Source organism: Hetaerina americana, unplaced genomic scaffold, assembly GCF_022747635.1.
Source record: "Hetaerina americana unplaced genomic scaffold, ioHetAmer1.1.p SCAF_21, whole genome shotgun sequence".
NCBI lineage: Eukaryota > Metazoa > Arthropoda > Insecta > Odonata > Calopterygidae > Hetaerina > Hetaerina americana.
In genome coordinates, this window is record NW_027286775.1 from 3,026,438 (window position 1) to 3,044,108 (window position 17,671).

The window sequence follows — 17,671 nt, forward strand, 5'->3', positions numbered from 1 at the left end:
GTTAGTCTCACGTATAAGTTTATCATTACATTATTTATACTTCTACCTAATTCTGTTTCATTCATGCCGTAAATTCTTCCATTTGCTTCTCTTGTCTCTCTAATCACCACGGGCGTAATCTGCGGTTTCCTTTAGCTTTTCCTCTTTAATAATTTTTTCGCTTGCGACTAAGGATTTTATCTTTTTTTTCATTATATCTTCTACAGGGTCTGATCAAAAATTTCCGAAACCTTTTTATCACAGAAAAATACTCCACTGACAAATTATTGGCTAGGCCAAGTAGTCTCCTCCCCAACGTATACACTTATACCAACGGTGTTTCCACTTTTTGAAACAGTCCTGGAACACTTCTTCCGGAATGATCGTAATATCCTCCGACGATTTTTTCTCTATCTCTGGAATGGTAGCAAATCTTTTTCCTTTGAGGGGTGCTTTTAGTTTGGGGAACAGGAAAAAATCACATGACCAAGTGTGGTGAGTAGAATTGGTGGGGAAGCACAGCGGTCTTGTTTTTTGCTCAAATCTCACGACTTCTAACAGACAAAAAGATACGTCGTGGTAAAAAAATCACTCACAACTCCTCCCAAGTTCGGTCCGTTTTCGCCCGATTCTCCTTCTTCGGCGTTTCACAGCACCCTGCCAATACTCCGTGGTGACTGTCTGGCCTTCAGATAGGCATTCATGATGCGCAACCCCCTTTGCATCGAGAAAACAGTCGTCAACTTGACATTCCAACGAACTTTACAAGGTTTTTTGGGGTGGGAGGATGTTTCACCAATCCATTGTGAAGATTGCACTTCTGTTCCGCTGTCACATCCATAAGCCAAGACTCATCACCAAGGGACGATCCTGGACAAGGATCCACGTTCTATCTTTTTCAGCTCGATCAAACGGTTCCTGACAAACTTGAACTCGATGTTGATTCTGGTCTGCTGTCATCAGGCGAAGCACGAATTTGGCGGTGACTCGATGCATCCTCAAATTTTTAGTGAGGATCCATAGCACGAACCAATCAAGATGCCACACTCTTCTACAAGATTCCTGGCAGTCAAACTTCGATTTTCACGAACTGGATCGTCCACTTTTTCGATATGGGGGTCATCAGTTGACGTTGATTGTATTCCGGAGTGCTCGTCGTCTTCCACCGATTGCAGTTCCTTTTTGAACCGGGTAAAGCACTCATACGATGCGGTGCATTTTATGGCATCCTCACCATCATCCTTGGTAATCAACTCCAAAGTTTCCGTGAACGATTTTCAGAGTTTCTCGCAGATATCCACTGAACAACGCTACTCCTTCAAAGGGCTCCCCATCCCGAGGATCCGATTTATCGCCGCACTCCACGAACCACCCTTCACATAAACGGCCGTAACTAATCAACAAAACAAGATATCAACAATTCGGTTCAAGGCGGGTAATTCGGGAAGTATCCGCGGAAACAATGCCTCCAAGTGGATTAACAAAATAACCAACTGAAGGCGCGCTATCCAAAAATGTATATCTTTCGAAGATTCCTAAAACCTGTGACGGTAATCTTTGATAAGATGACTTTTTTAATTTGCACAATGGCCGGAAATAAATATCATAAATAAGAATATCACTTAACAATACAAATTCTTATATACATCATAAACTACAAAAAAGGAATACAAATGTTACACCAAAGTGCTAAACACACCATGAAACATTTGAGAATTTCTTGGCAAAATAAATTATTCAGACGAATAAAAATATCCCTAATGTTGAATCATCAGAAAGGAAATTCTAAAAAGTCAGAAACGTTACAAATTACTCAACTTCCATATTCAAAACGTGGACCCCCACATGAGCCATTTTCAGCACTACTAGTTTTGACGATCGAAAAAATGAAATTTTGTCAGCGTGGGGCGGGGGCATGAATGAAAGCCCTCGTGCGCACACCACACTCCTCGGGTGACCCCCACGGGGTCAGCGCACTGCATGAAGTACAAGTGCGGCTGGATTCACGGTCCTCCGGATTGCGAACCCGGGAATCGGGCGCGGCGCGGCCGCCTGCCTCTTCTCTCTCGCGAGGGGGAGCCCCCCCCCCTCGGGTCGAGGCCGAATCGAAGGCCGAGGGGGGAGGGTGCGCCGGCCGCCGGAAACCGGTTCCCAAGAGGTGGTTGGTTGCATTCGCGGTCGGCGCGCCCCCCCTTTCCTCCCCGCCCGTCTCACCTTCGAACCTCCGCTGGCGTCATTCTGTTCTGCTGCATCGCGACTGCGAACGCGCTCCACGCTCGACTACACTCGCACGCACGCCTACCTCTTCCTTTTGGACATGCCCGATTACTTACTCCGAATCATAAACCCGCGTGCGCCATTCACTATACTTTCCTACATCGGCGAGAAATGAAAAGGCGTTGCGATAAATTGGTGAAAAATTGGGTCACGGACAGTTTTGCAATGATATTCAAATTTGAAAACGTTGCCGTTACGCATCGAATGACGTTACCGCAATGACATAATGATCACTTTCCTCCACATAGTTTTTATCGCAATTTGGCCATAGTGATACAATTTGTGGGAAGGTTTTCCCTGGCCAACGGTAGTCCCGTAAGTGGATTTGGTAAGCTCCTAAATTCAAGAGCCCTTAGAAAAAAAAGAGAATGTATGTTGGCTGACACGTACTCGTATTTCCATTTGACTCTTCGTTGGAGACCATATGAACATTTATTGGTATAGGGGACTTGTTCAATGATTTGAGGAATTTGGAGATGTCCTTTTCAGCATAGCAGCAATGTTCAATAGTTGATATTATCTACTAAGATGTCAAGACCCATTGTATTTCTTGAGGAAAAAACCTCCGATATTATAACACATACATTATTGTTTAAAATACACACTTCCAGTTTTCATCGTATCACAAACTGTGCACCAAATTGTCGCTTTCAAAATAACTACCGGTCCATTTAAAATATGGTACAAAATACGACCGTAATTATTTAGATGATAAGCAATTGAAAAAATTAAACTCGGCAATAATTAATATCGTATATTTTCGTCGAAATAGCAATGCGCATCTTTCGCATTCACAACAACTTCTTCTTAATGGGAGGCGCTGGGCATACGATCATTCTGGATGGAAATGCTGGCAGATAACAGGAGCTTAGTAAGCACGAGTCCACTCTCTTTCACTAACGGTGCTTGTCTCATGAATTTAGTAGTATGTCGAAGGATACGAAATATTAATGCGACTAGAGGCGAATTTCCCAATTTCATACTTCACCATCTTCGCTACATCGTCTGTGACCCGACAACTATCTCCCCCCTGGCCGCTAGGGGAGCATGTTTAATGCTCGATTCGGAGTGTAGGGTGGTCCCACCCCCGCCCTCCGGGCAGTCACCGCGGATCGGCCACCCTTCCCCCCCTCGCTTCGACGCGCCCGCGAAAACATTGGCATCGCCTCTCTGGCACCAAGCAGGGGCAAACATTAGGGTTGGCGACCTGCAGCTTAACGAGGGTATGGGGAAAGAAGGGTGGATAGGGAAACCTGGCGTCGAGTTTGGCCGACTCTCAGCGAAAGGTGCCTATGGGGTCGAACAGTTCGATGTTCCATCCAACGGACGGCTGGAGTCCACTTGAAGTACCCTCGAAATACGGCAACCATTGTAAGGAATGGAAACCAACGAAATATCCTGCCCCCCCCCCGGTGTTCGAACCCGGACCCTCTTTAAGGGTGGGCCGCCTGGGCACTAGCCACCGCACCAACCGATCCCGGCACGGAGATGCTCAGAATATTCAGCTGGGCCTTATACTGGTGTCATTCGCTTGCCCAATGGTTCGCAGAGTGAATACATCGCGTTCGTGGGCGGTGGCCGCCGGACGCCCCCCCCCCCGGGTCTCATCTCGTAGCAACGCAGGTCGTCTCAAAGTGTAAAAACTTGAGTCATAATATACCCTTTAAGTCTATTCATTGCATCCATTACCCGAGCATTATCACACTAACTAGTGTACAATTAGAGCTTTGGATTCGATGTTTACAGTGCTGCGGAAAACGTTGAGGAGTAGTTATGGAGGCTCTCCGTAAGTTATCTGAAACGTATATAAGATACAGAAAACAAGACAGCGTGTCCATCGGGATGTCTATAAACAGCTTTAGGAGAGGAGACGACCAACCAACACTCCTTTCCTCAGTTTTCCACAGCGCATGGCGTTCCCTGCCCCGTTGCGAGTGAGTGAGGTATTCGCGTTCTCCTCCCCAGGATTCGAGGGGGGTGTGAACCGCGTCCCGTGGCATTTCCCATCGAGGCGGGGTCGGAGGGGGGGGGGGGACCGCGCAGGCAAAGTGGTCGACTTAATGAAGTTTTCTTGGGTCTTCCACCGGGTCAGGGGTTCCATGTTGGCCGACGTTTCGACACTCGACTCGAGCATCGAAAGCCTCCGGGCTAATGAGTGACCAGTCATCTACCCTGAGGACGATGCGAGAAAACTTCATTGAGCAGATACGCCGGGAAAGCACCAGATCTTACATCAGCCATTAATTTGGTCCCATTCATCGCGGCCCATCACTCCGAGGTTTGGTCTGTGACATCTCTCCGCATTATCTCGCTTCCTGCCAACCTCTTCTTCGTTCCATCCTCGCACTGTTCTTTCCCATTATTTGCTCATCGGAGCACACCGTTTGTCTTCTTCTGTCATTCTTCCCCTCCTTCAATTATGATATTTGGTGAACTATCGTGCCTCACGATATGCCCAAGCAGTCCCTCTCCTCTTCCTGTAAGAGTCCTCCTCCACAGGCTCCACCAACGCCCGTCATTTTCATCATGCTTCCTCGGCGCCACCTTTCCTTTGCCTTCATTCTTCTTTCTATTCGCTCCTCTTAAAACTAAAAGTCTCACATCGTCGAAAAGGGCACTTAATTAATTACTCAGAACTATCGCTTCTTTATGCCAATGTGAATGCAGACAGCCATTAATAGTTACTTCTTTTGAAAGAATAATGCTTCTTCGCCATTTCTATTCTGCTTAGTAAATCCCCCTTGCCTTTTCATTCACCAGTAATCCTGCAGCCTTAATATGAAAGCTTTTCACTATCTCCAGGGGGTCTTTCCTCAGTCTTCCTTGGATATTGCCTTCCCTTCTTCAGCAGACCAATGCCGTAGTTTGAATCTTGCTTATCTTGAGGTTAAACGCTTTCATTCCCTCTCCAATGGCGGCTAAAGGGCAATCCCAAAATTGAGGTCTCCAATATTTTTAGAAACAGAAGGAAGCGTTTATTTTTAGTGATTAATACATAATTTAAAAGAACAAATTAAGCCGTTTCAGGCGTGATGTGGTAGAATTCGCACATAATAAAGAACAGATTGAAACAATTTTCCACTAAGAGGAAAATTATTACTATTTGTTCATTATTATCATTTCAAAGCTCGAGTATTCCTTTATTTTTATGACATTTTTCCCAATGGATCCCAGATATCTTTTCCTTATTCTAAATGTGGCCAAACTAAAGGAAAGACCTCTCTTCAGCATTTTCATTGCCTTTCCCGACAACCCGTTTAATGAAACCTAGCCTGTATAAGGCTGACCAACATATTTTCCTGATCTGTGTACCATTTGAGTGGTTCGCTGTTACTGTCACACCAACGAGCACTTTTTGCGAGTCTTAGAGCAGAGTGACTATTTTTTTCAATTTGAAGGCACTCATCCTCATTGGAATTACTCGAAATTGGTTCCTTTTCTGTCCAACGCATCACTTGTTTTTCATTCTGACAAATAAGGAAATGTCATTCCTCAATTATTCCAAACTGATCCATAGTTTCCTTTGGAGTGGCCAGTGAATGAACTCTTTCGGGGTTCATAGTCTGGAGCAACTGCTCTCCCATTAACTTCCAACAGTCAGTCAGAAGAATAACCACGATGACAGAAACAAATTTCTCAGCGGAAGTTTCGTTCGTAAAATACTGTCGGGACTTGTTCAGTTTTAGAAGCTATTAACACTTTTCGGTTACACTGGGGTAGGAACCAATAGAATCCAAGAGTTCATCAAAGTATTTGGGTTAAAATAGCAGACAATCCAACGCATCTCTCCAACGCTTATTAAGAAGAATTCTAGAACGCTCTGACACCCAGAATCAGTTTTACTAGTTCCTTCTAACAAGCCGCTTGGGACGAATAAATCAATGTGTCCATCGCCTTTTGTGGAACAAATATTTTACAAGGTACTCCACCTTGGAGATCCTCCGTTTCACTATCTTCACTGCAATTTTCTCCACAATCGACTGGACGTTAAGCATCAAGATTGGCATATTCCTACTTTTTCCGAAAAACAGCTCGATAGCAGCTACCATATTCCAAGCACATTTTTAATTTGTTTTATCAGTGCGGTTCGTTCGTTCGCAATTCTACCCAACTGACTCGGTCTTTCCATTACCAAAGAAAATAAATACAACCTGACTGTATTTAACGTTCCTCTCCATCAATGATCTAATTACTGTAATGACTTCAGGGGTGTCTCTGCCCGTCCTAAACCCAAACTGATCATCCCCTAAGTAATCTTAATCACTGGTCTCCGTTGTCTTAACGATTATGATAACGCGACATACCACACACTGATGTAACAAAATATTTTGATAAAATTCCTCCCACATAAATGCTAAAAATTAGCCAAAAATGCTCCAGCTTCATTTTTCACAAAACCGTGACGTAGTTCCGTGGGAATGTTATACCGTGGAGTTAGCATATATATACAGGTATATGCTAACTCCACGGTCTAATTTGATTTAAATCCCGTTAGTGCTCCTTCTATCTCGTAATCAAGTATGCATGGACCCAACCTATACCCATCTATGCCATATTCTCTTTGTATGTCAAAAATTGCAAGCTTGCGTAATATCTAGAAGATATAAATGGTTAAGATATGATATTGGCAAGGGAAGCTACCCTAATAGCTTAGCCAAATATGTACTTTTTCTCTCTGTATTGTCCTGTTTCAATTTAGAAGTTCATTAAAGGAGATAAAAGCACTGTCAGGAAGTAGGGAGGGAAAATCCATTCACACTATCAAAGATAAGACAGTACGCTAGAAATTATTATTACTATTAAGTAATCCACCAGTTAGGCTAGGTTCTGGATGTGCACAACTACCAAAAATATATTCTACGACTCCTTTATTCGCATGCGCATTCTCTATTCCTCTCGATTAGTGATCTCACTACTGCAATGGCATCGCGCGTGCCTCTCCCATTCCTTAACCCAGACAAATCATCCATCATTTGCCTTGCTCTCCATTCTTCCGTTGATGACCTTCAAAACTACTTACAGGCCGATATCTGCTTGGGAAATCAAACAATATTCTGTAGTCCTGACAAGATGTAACCTTTAACTTTTTCGCAATAGGTACAAACACTGATCTCGCCAAGTCTTCGGCCTGATTCCTTCCTCACAGATACTACGAATCAGTCCTAACTGAGTCTTCCACCCACACTTCACTAAACCTTTTAGTAGTTCCGCAGGAATGTTGTCTACCCTCGCAGACTTATTTGATTTCATCAACCTTAAAACCCTTTCTATCTCATCGTCGAGTATGCCTGGACCTAAGCTATCTTCCTCTACATCATGTTCCTTTTCTATATCTAACCTTGTCGGCTTAAGGTCTTAACCATACAATTCTTCTATACATTCCTTCTATTTCTCTTGAATCTTTTCTGATTCAACTATTATCTTACCGAACTAATCCCTAACTATTAGCACAGATATTCCCTTCTTACTTTCCGATAGTGATTTAACCTCGCTGTATAGCCCAATAATTTCAACCTTCCTATGCGAACTTTCAATAACCTCGAACTGCGTCTTCCACCATGCTTATTTTGCTTTATTTGTTGCCCGTCTCAATTTATTAACTTACATCTTGATATTACCTTCTGCCTAGATATGTATTTACATAGTTTCTTTTACGGGTTTCGATATCCCTTTCTTGATACATTCTCATTTTTCTTCGATAGCACTCGGCTTTTTACCGTCATCCTTGATTTTCTCTACTGCCTGCTGATACTCCTTCCATGTCAATTCATTTAATCCTTCTACATTCCATTTCCTAACCCGCCGCCCCTGCCTTATCTTTCTGAAACGGACGCTACACTTCATTAAAACCAAATTGTGGTCAGAGTCCGCATCTGCTCCCGGGAAGCTGTGCGAATTTATCACACTGTTCCTAAACCTGTGCCTAACCACAATATTATCTTACTGATACCTTTCTAAGTGACATGGCATTTCCCATGTATACGTACGCCTTTTGTGGCGTCTAAACCAAGTGTTGGCGATGACTACTGAACCCCTGTCTCCTACATAACTCATTTCCTTTCTCTCCCCGGTCATCCCTCGTACCTAAACCATTGTCCCCCACCGCATCACCATCTCTTCCTTCGGCCACCGTCGCATTCCAATCCCTCATCACTATCAAATGTTTCCCTGCAGGAAAAAATGCGATTATGTCCTCTAACTAATCGTATATCCTATCGACCTCTTCTTCCTTATGGTTGCTCGGTGGCATGTATACCTGAATAATAACTAAGTTCGTCGGTTCTGCTTTTATCTCTACTAGTAGTATTCTATCCGTTACCTGCTCTATGTTGACTACGCTTCTTCCTACCTCTTCATTTAATACTATGGCAACCCCTCGTTGGCTCTCGTCCCCACCGCTGTATATTATTCTATACTTATCACTCCAGTAATCCCCGCTATCTTTCCATCTCACCTCGCATAGACCTAAAATATCTATTTTTCCCCTTTCCATTCTTCGCTTAACATTCTCCAATTTCCCTGTCCTCATCATTGTCCTAACATTCCACGTTCCTATTCTAACTAATTGGGTTTTCTTCTCCTGCGTCTTCTGTCCTGCGCTGCTGCTGGTTTTCCCTTGCAAGGGTTTCGTGGGATGACGAGCGCGGAAGCCTTGCTTCCCCCGCTGCCGGGTACGACACACGGCCGATTGGGCCGAGCCCCGTAGTTGCCAGGACTCGCAATCTCTGTTTGTCCATCCTATAAATCTTGGGAATGATAATTGAGGTGGTTTCATGTTGCCTTCCTCAATAGTGTATTTAACGTGACACTATCACTTACTGGCCGACCAACTGGGGTCAGACGCCATTGAAGGCACCTCACTGATGAACAGACGCTGCGTGGACTACATTTCGTCTGGCTCCTAACTTTCGACCTATCTGGCATAGGTGACCATGCCAGGAGCAATTATTATTACTCCCGCCAGCACAGCTGTGGGGTCATCGGAATGCACAAGCTATTACACAATGTCAAGGTTGTAGTCTATGAGATGGACGTTATAAATATTGGCCTGTAATTACTCCTATCCTGGCAATCGCCGCCTTCGCAGATTAGCCTGACGAGAGGCATCTTCCCGTCTCCGGACATTGATCCTCCGGCCACAGACTAAGATTATCCCTTGTAGGTAAGGTGTGACTTCATCGGATGCGCCCTTAATGGTTCTAGCGGGATTTCCTCCCGGACCCGGGATAACATTTGCCTTTATGCATCGAAACTCTTTGGCTATGGCTCTATTTCAAATTGGTATGCCCAACAGGAGGCCGACAGGTGCAATGTTTCTGCCTATTATAATATTCCTACCATATAAAGACAATATTCTTAGACGTATTTACGCCGATATAACTTCTCAGTACCGCCATCTCGGCTGTTTACAAACGCTTGTGAGTTAGGAAAACGAACTATTTCTCGAAATCCCGCGTAAAATTTTCAAGAAGAGCATCTAGGTACTCTCCGTGTTTGGCCTTAAGGCTTTGATTACGAATTCACCAGTTTGTTGCAAAATTATCAAAATTGCAGTATGATAACACAGGTCAAGGGAAAAATCTCTATTCAATGGTATTATATTTTCTAATTAAACTTAAGTGAAATAAGATCGCTGAAATTTACCATTAATCAATTTAGAATTTTGCACAAAAGAGAAAAATTTAAACTACGTTTTTCATATTCAGCTTTACCCGGTTCAAAAAGAGGCTGTAATCGGTGGAAGACGACGAGCGCCCCGGAATACCATCAACGTCGACTGATGACCCCCATATCGAGAATGTGAACGATCTCGTTTGTACTAATCGAGGCTTGACTGCTAGGAATCTTGTAGAAAAGCGTGGCATCTTGGCTGGTTCCTGCTATGACACCCTGACTGAACATTTGAGGGCGCATCGAGCGACCGCCAAATTCGTGCCTGGCCTGATGACAGCAGACCAGAAACAACACGGGAGTTCAAGTCTGTCAGGAACTGCTCGAGGAGCTGAGGAGAATGGAACGTGGCTCCTGGTCCAGGATTATAACAGTTCATGAGTCATGGCTTATGGATATGGAATCGGAACAGAAGTGCACTATTTACAGTGGATCGGTGAAACATCGCCCAGGTATATCTAGATTATATTGGCTGTTTTTTCAATGCAAAGGAGGTTATGAAGGGAGACAGGTGGCATTGTAAGGTCACGTTTTAATACTTCAATGGCGGATGCCGCCTTCGCTGGCAACACGCACAAAACTTGACGCTGCAGGAGTATGCGGCGGACGGTCGGAACATGCAAGAGCTCCGATCGCAACAGCTGGCATAGTAAATTGAGACTTACTGCATCAAGTGGGTACTGTCCAAAGCAGTCGACAAGACGTTAATCGGAAGATGAGTCACAGGCTCTGGAGAGAATTAGCTCGAAAGATGGAGCCACTGCGCGCATTTTACTTCATAATGCACACCTACCTAGGGATGCATCCTAAGCTTATTAGAAGAAACTCATCTACACCCACAAAATATCCCGTAAACCCCCGAAAAAGATTGTGGCGGGGGTTTAATTCACCGTCGATACTTGTAAATATATTACTTAAAGTTCAAAAGTTGTCTCAGAATCATACTGTAGACAAAAGTTTTTGTTCTTTAATTGTCAAGTTTGATGGAAGAATCTGGTCCGAAGTAATTAGGGCATGCGACACCGGAGACTTCAAAGCAGATCATTGCTTCCAAGTGTCCAGCATGCAATGGAGAAGGGGAACACATTCATCGAAACTAGTTTTGGTTGGATGAGATGGGACGGCAGGCCCACGGGAAGGCTCCATCCGACACACGGGGGAAAATTATCAGCAAGTACTGCTTTGGTATGCGTGCATGTCGCCCGCAAATGACTTTCTCCCCGTCATTTGTTTCAAGACAATGACGGCCCCCAGAATGGTCCCAAAGCATCCTCAGAATCCCAATAAAAATCTAGAAAATGTGCCCCAATCTCTTGACGGTGAAATTCATTTAAGTCACAACAGTAAGCCAGAAGCGATCGCCGTTCACGTTGCGCTTCTAGAGGACATGCTCGACGACGGAAATTTTGAAAAGCCATTCCTAAGACGCACACCACAGCCCTCCGGCGAATCACATTCCCCACGGGCGCCTTCACGCGTCCTTAACCCTCGATTCGCAAGGCATGCAACGCATCTTCAAGGAGTGTCCATCACCGAAATCGCCAAGTTATTTCTTCCACTATTAGCAACATAATCATTTAAGACAAAACTCGACCATTTTAGCTATGGTCTCAATAGGATATGATAAATAAGTTGCAATACTTACTTTGGGGTCGAAGTTGAATACAGCCTCGAATTTCAAAGGGCACTCCAGACCGCATTTACAAGTTCCATGCGTTTGTAGATACTCCTTGACGTGGTCCAGGGATGTTAGCTGGGTGCTGCTGGGACTGGTGAAAGATAATAAAAGTATGTCAGAAGATGCATGCCGCATTTTTGATCAAACATTCAATATGCAGTCGAACCAATTCATGCAATCCACAACGTGACATAACATCGATCTTTCCATTACCCTTTCTTTAGAGCTCGTTTTGTTTTCAGTGGTTAATTTCGAAATTGGAATTAGAAGAACTAATGTTGCAAATCAGAGCAGAGGACAAACACAGCAAATATATTAAAAATGAAAAAGATCGATTGAGCGTTTACCATGTTTACTCATTGGAGCTGCAAGCGGACACCAAACGTTTTAATATCTTCAAATAGGATACAAATTCCATATTCCAAAAACGCGAATGTTAAATTCCAAAGACGAATTTCCCTTGTCTACGGTACTGACAAAATAATATTTTAACTTCACAATAGGGCGTCGATGGATTAGCTCGTGATATGTCCCGCTCGATCTCCAAGAAGTCCTGCAGAGACAACTTATGGTGGAAATGTTTTCAAACGACTGTTTGCCGCGAACACTGAGTTTGCACATTCTTTTTTCCTGCCTTCCGGATGTTACATTGATTGGCTTGTTCCTGGACTAACCCCCGATGCACATGTTAGAGCAAACTAGGACGGAAATCCCAGAAGTCTAAATCTCTGCACAGAAAGCTAAGTGTATTCACCTTTTGTTTTGGGGTGAAGCATTACCAAGTCCATCCAAAAATATCCGGACTATTTGAAGAGCGCGCATCCTGTCAGTTATTTTTTAACTGCTTGGCGGCCTTGTGTCCGCGGAAGCTTCCTCATAAACCGACTTTAACCAATTTGATGATATCCTCTTTTGTTGATTAGTTACGGCCGTTTATGTGAAGTGTGGTTCGTGGAGTGCGGCGATAAATCGGATCCTCGGGATTGAGCCCTTTGAAAGAGTAGCGTTGTTCAGTGAATATCTGCGAGAAACTCTGAAAATCGTTCACGGAAACTTATGAGTTGATTACCGAGGATGATGGTGAGGATGCCATAAAACGCACCGCATCGTATGAGTGCTTTACCCGGTTCAAAAAGGAACTGCAATCGGTGGAAGACGACGAGCGTTCCGGAATACAATCAACGTCGACTGATGACCCCCACATCGAAAAAGTGGGCAATCTAGTTCGTGAAAATCGGCGATCGACTACCAGTAATCTTATAAAAGAGCGTGGCATCTCCACTGGCTCGTGCTATGAAACCATGACTGAACATCGACACATGTACAAACCAGAATATTGTGTATACGACTATATACTGGAATATATAAGACATTAGCTAGCATTATTGAGGTTTGCGGACATAGTTGGTGCGGCCCTTGACATGATCCACACCGCATAAAATAAACTTGCAACTATTGAGCCTAAATGGATTTCCAGTATCAGAATGTACAGCACAGTACATTGAACGGGTTATGACAGGGTACTCGTATAACTGGAAGAGGTTACGCGACGAAATTTGGAGCGAGTAATAGCCACGATATTCGAAAATTCCAATGCGAGATATATGGTACCCAAGAGATCAGGGAATTACAGTGATGGGATGATTGAGTCTTGGTAATCCATGGAGGGAAAAATGTAAATAATTATTTCCTCATCCTTTAATTTCCGAGAAACGAGGGATTGACAAGAGGTGTATGGTACACCTTGAGAATGACCAACTCATAATGGTATTTTAATTAATTTACCTTATATTCTTATTATTAGGTAATCTACCGGTTATGATAGGTTTTAGAATTGACAGCTCCTAAATAATTATTTTGTGACTCTTAGCAAAACACAACATCCTACTATACATCAGTTCCCTTTTCATGTCTGAGCACCATCTCCCTTTCTTCAACCTGTCCAACATTCCTATCCTGTTCCTTCCCTTTCCTCGCTTACCCAACATTCTCCCCTCTATTACAGTCTTCAACATCCCACTGCCGGTCAATACCCCCTTCATCCACTTTTCCTGCCTCCATAGGATTTCGCCCAACAAAACCCTCTCTTCGCCAACCATACCAAGTAGTTCCTCATTTGTTTTCTTCTCTGTCCATTTCACCTTCCCCATTCTTCTCCACACCCACATTTCAAAAGCCTCCAGTCTACGTCTATCCTCCTGCTTCAATAACCACGTTTCCGAGCCGCACATAGCTACGCTCCATATCAAAGTTTTTACGAGTCTTTTCTTAAAATCCTTACTCAACGTCCCCGTCATCAACTCCCTCATCCTTGTGAAAGCCTCTTTGCCTTCTTCAATTCTTCTTCTTACGTCCCTACTACTCTGACCGCGTTGGTCCAAAACACTTCCAGGGTATGTAAACTGTATTACCTGCTCTAGTTTTTGCCCCCCTATTTTAATGTTTGGCTTAGCCTTTTTCCTTCTAGAAAATAGCATAACCTTGGTTTTATTAATATTGATTCTCATCCCATACCTCTCACCTATTCTCATCACACTGAATGTCCAATTCACTCAGCAATGCTTGCAACCCCTTAGGTGACTGACAAACTAAAGCTTGGTAATCGGCGATCCTAACTGATTTTACGAATTCCCCGCCCACTTTCAATCCTACCTCCAGTCCTTCCCATGCCTCTTTAATTATTTCCTCTACATACAGGTTGAACAGCAACGGCGATAATGGGCAACCCTGCCTTACACCTCTTCCTAACACTGCCCATCCGAACTGCCCGCTCCCCACCCGCACCTGAGCAGTCTGAGACATGTACAGGTTGCGGATTAGCCTACTTTCCCTCCAATCTATTCCTATTTTCTGCAATATACTCATTAGTTTTTCCCAATTCACTCTATCAAAGGCCTTTTCGACATCTACGAAACAGGGAAATACCTCCTGGTTGTATTTTATATTCCTCTTGATTAACAATCTCATTACTGCAATGGCATCACGCGTACCTATCCCCTTCTTAAACCCAAACTGATCATCCCATGAGTAATCATTTGCCCTACTCTCTATCCTTTTGTTTATGATCCTGAGAACAACTTTAGCTGCGTGGGATATCAAACTTATCGTCCTGTAGTCCTCACATGATGTAGCCTTTAGCTTTTTCGGAATAGGAACGAAAACTGATCTCACAAAGTCTTCCAGCCAGATTCCCTCCTCATAAATACTACGGATCAGCCCATATAGCCTCTTCCTCCCACATTTTCCTAAACATTTCAGTAGTTCCGTGGTAATGTTATCCATCCCCACGGCCTTATTATGTTTCATCTCCCTTAATGCCCTTTCAATCTTATCCTCGAGTATGCCTGGACCTAAGCTATCTTCCTCTACGTCATATTCTTTTTCAATATCTAACTTTGTTGGTCGAAGTTCTTTACTATACAGTTCTTCTATATATCCCTTCCACCTCTCTTGGATCTTCCCTGCGTCAACTATTACCTTACCCGCCTTATCTCTAACTGTTATCATAGATCTCCCTTTCTTACTTCTCGATAAAGATTTAACTTTGCTATATAGCAAAGTTAATTCACCAATTTCACCCTTCCTCTTTAGACTTTCCATATCCTCGCACTGCGACTTCCACCATGATTCTTTTGCTTTATTTGTTGCCCGCCTGAATTTATTGTTCAATTCTTTGTACTTCATTTTGCCTAACTCTGAATTTACATTCTTCCATTTTCTCCGCTCATCCATCTTTGTAATCATGTCATCCGTGATCCATGGTTTCCTAGTCCTTTTAGCGTTAACGGTTCCAATACTGTCTTTTGCGGCTTTAGACAACCCTTTCTTGATACTTCCCCATTTTTCTTCGGCAGTACTTAGCTCTTTACCATCCTCCATGATTTCCTCTACCGCTTGTTTGTAATCCTTCCTTTTCAAACCATTTAATGCTTCTACATTCCATTTTCTAACTCGTCGCCCCTGCCTTATCTCTTTGAAACGGACGCTACATTTCATAACAACTAAATTGTGGTCAGATTCCGCATCCGCTCCCGGGAAGCTGTGCGAATTTATCACACTGTTCCTAAACCTGTGTCTAACCAGGATATAATCTAGCTGATATCTTCCCGAGTCACCTGGCATTTTCCATGTATACCTGCGTCTTTTGTGGTGTCTAAACCAAGTGTTGGCGATGACTAACCCCTGTCTCCTGCAGAACTCAACTGCTTTCTCTCCGCGGTCATTCCTCGTGCCTAAACCGTAGTCCCCCACTTCATCACGATCTCTTCCTTCGCCTACCGTCGCATTCCAATCCCTTATCACTATCAAATGTTTCCCTGCAGGAGCACACGCGTTTATGTCCTCTAACGGATCGTTTATCCTATCGACTTCTTCCTCCTTATGATTGCTCGGTGGCATGTATACCTGAACAATGACCAAGTTCGTCGGTTCTGCTTTTATCTCTACTAGTAACAGTCTATCCGTTGCTTGTTCTATGCTGAAAACGCTTCTACCTGTTTATTTAATGCAACAATTCAACAATTTCAGAGTGTAAAAATCATTCGCCTTGAATGGGATTCGAACCCAGATCCCTCAATATCCGGTCGAGTGCTTTAGCCACTTAAGCTACCGAGGTGTCTTCTTAAATTCTGAAATTTTCTTTGGAATTTGTTTATTTAATATTATTGCAACGTCTCGTTGGCTCACGTCCCCACCGTTGTATATTATTCTGTAATTATCACTCCAGTAATCCCGCTATTCTTCCATCTCACCTCGCATTGACCTAAAATATCTATTTACCCCCTTCCCGTCTCTCGCTTAAAATTCTCGAATATCCCTGTCCTCATCATTGTCCAAACATTCCACGTTCCTATTTTAACTAATTTGTACTTCCCCTGCGTCTTTTGTCCTGCTGCTTCCGGTTTTCCCTTGCAAGGGTTTCGTGGGATGACGACCGCGGAAGCCTTGCCTCCCCCGCTGCCGGGCACGACACTCGGCCGATCGGGCCGAGCCCCGTAGTTGCCAGGACTCAATTCTCTGTCGTGGCCATCATTTTTATCTTGGGAATGATAATTGAGGTGGTTTCCCGTTGTCTTCCTCAATAGTGTATTTAACGTGACACCATGACTTACTGGCTGCTCCACTGGGGTCAGACGCCATTGCAGCCGCCTCACTGAGGAACAGACGCTGCGTGGACTACCTTTCGTCTGGCTCCTAACCTTTGACCTATCTGGCGTGGGTGACCCTACCAGAAGCAGTTATTATTACTCCCGCCAGTAGAGCTCTAGACATATATGAAATACTTATATATACAGGTACATACATACATATTCACACCATTCATTTTGAAGCCCATCTAGATCTACCTAATGCTCCACAAGCCACCGATATGCAGTCAAGCCACGGTGGTGATTTCACACCATGAATTCACTATTTTCCCTACATGTAATATACCAAGCGGTTGATAACCGTTTGCCAGGTTGAGTAAATGACGGCAATTGGAGTATTAACCCCGAAATGACAAATTCAATACGATTTTTTAATACATATGCACCATTATTTTGGGACAAACATTATTCTGAAAGGTATTCTGCATATTTTACAATACATTTAGAGTGAAGCCTAGAAGTATATTCGAAATGCTCTTGCCTTTGGTTACTATTTATCATGTTGTCGACTTCTATCTTAAAAATTATGGTCACTGACCGTACGCGAAAAATCATGTGATGTAAACCTATCTCTTCCACAATCGATCTCCCCGGTTTTATATTTATGATCCAGGCTGCCGAAACGAGCGGTTTCTACTACGTCCAGGGTTTTCGACATCTTCGAGGTGAAACAGGTGGCCTTAGCGGTGTCACTAGGAATCGATATCGGAAGTAATTATTTACTCTCAAAAATATGGAATCGCATTAAAAATCTCTGGTCCTCGGACCATTACGGGGGCACACGCGATGCGGCCCGCCAACTAGCGGAGGGCGCTTCCACGCCGGTGCAGTGCGCGCCACGCGGCGTTCGTTGTTAAGTGCGTGTCTTGTATAAAATGGAAATCAATACAAAGAGCGAACACGCACTCGCATGCTTGTC

At 43.8% G+C, this 17,671-nt stretch overlaps 1 protein-coding gene across 2 annotated transcripts in view; it reads right to left on the reverse strand.

The window, feature by feature from the left end:
* Window positions 1-17,671, reverse strand: part of LOC139688654 (mucin-4-like) — a 188,716-nt gene that overhangs the window by 87,426 nt on the left and 83,619 nt on the right. For both annotated transcript variants that reach the window (XR_011700775.1, XM_071586220.1), the window contains exon 3: window positions 11,573-11,696. Coding sequence is in view for 1 of the 2 variants with exons in the window: in XM_071586220.1 (XP_071442321.1) it covers window positions 11,573-11,696 (124 nt within the window). In the remaining variant the exon portion in view is untranslated. The remainder of the gene's footprint in view (window positions 1-11,572; window positions 11,697-17,671) is intronic.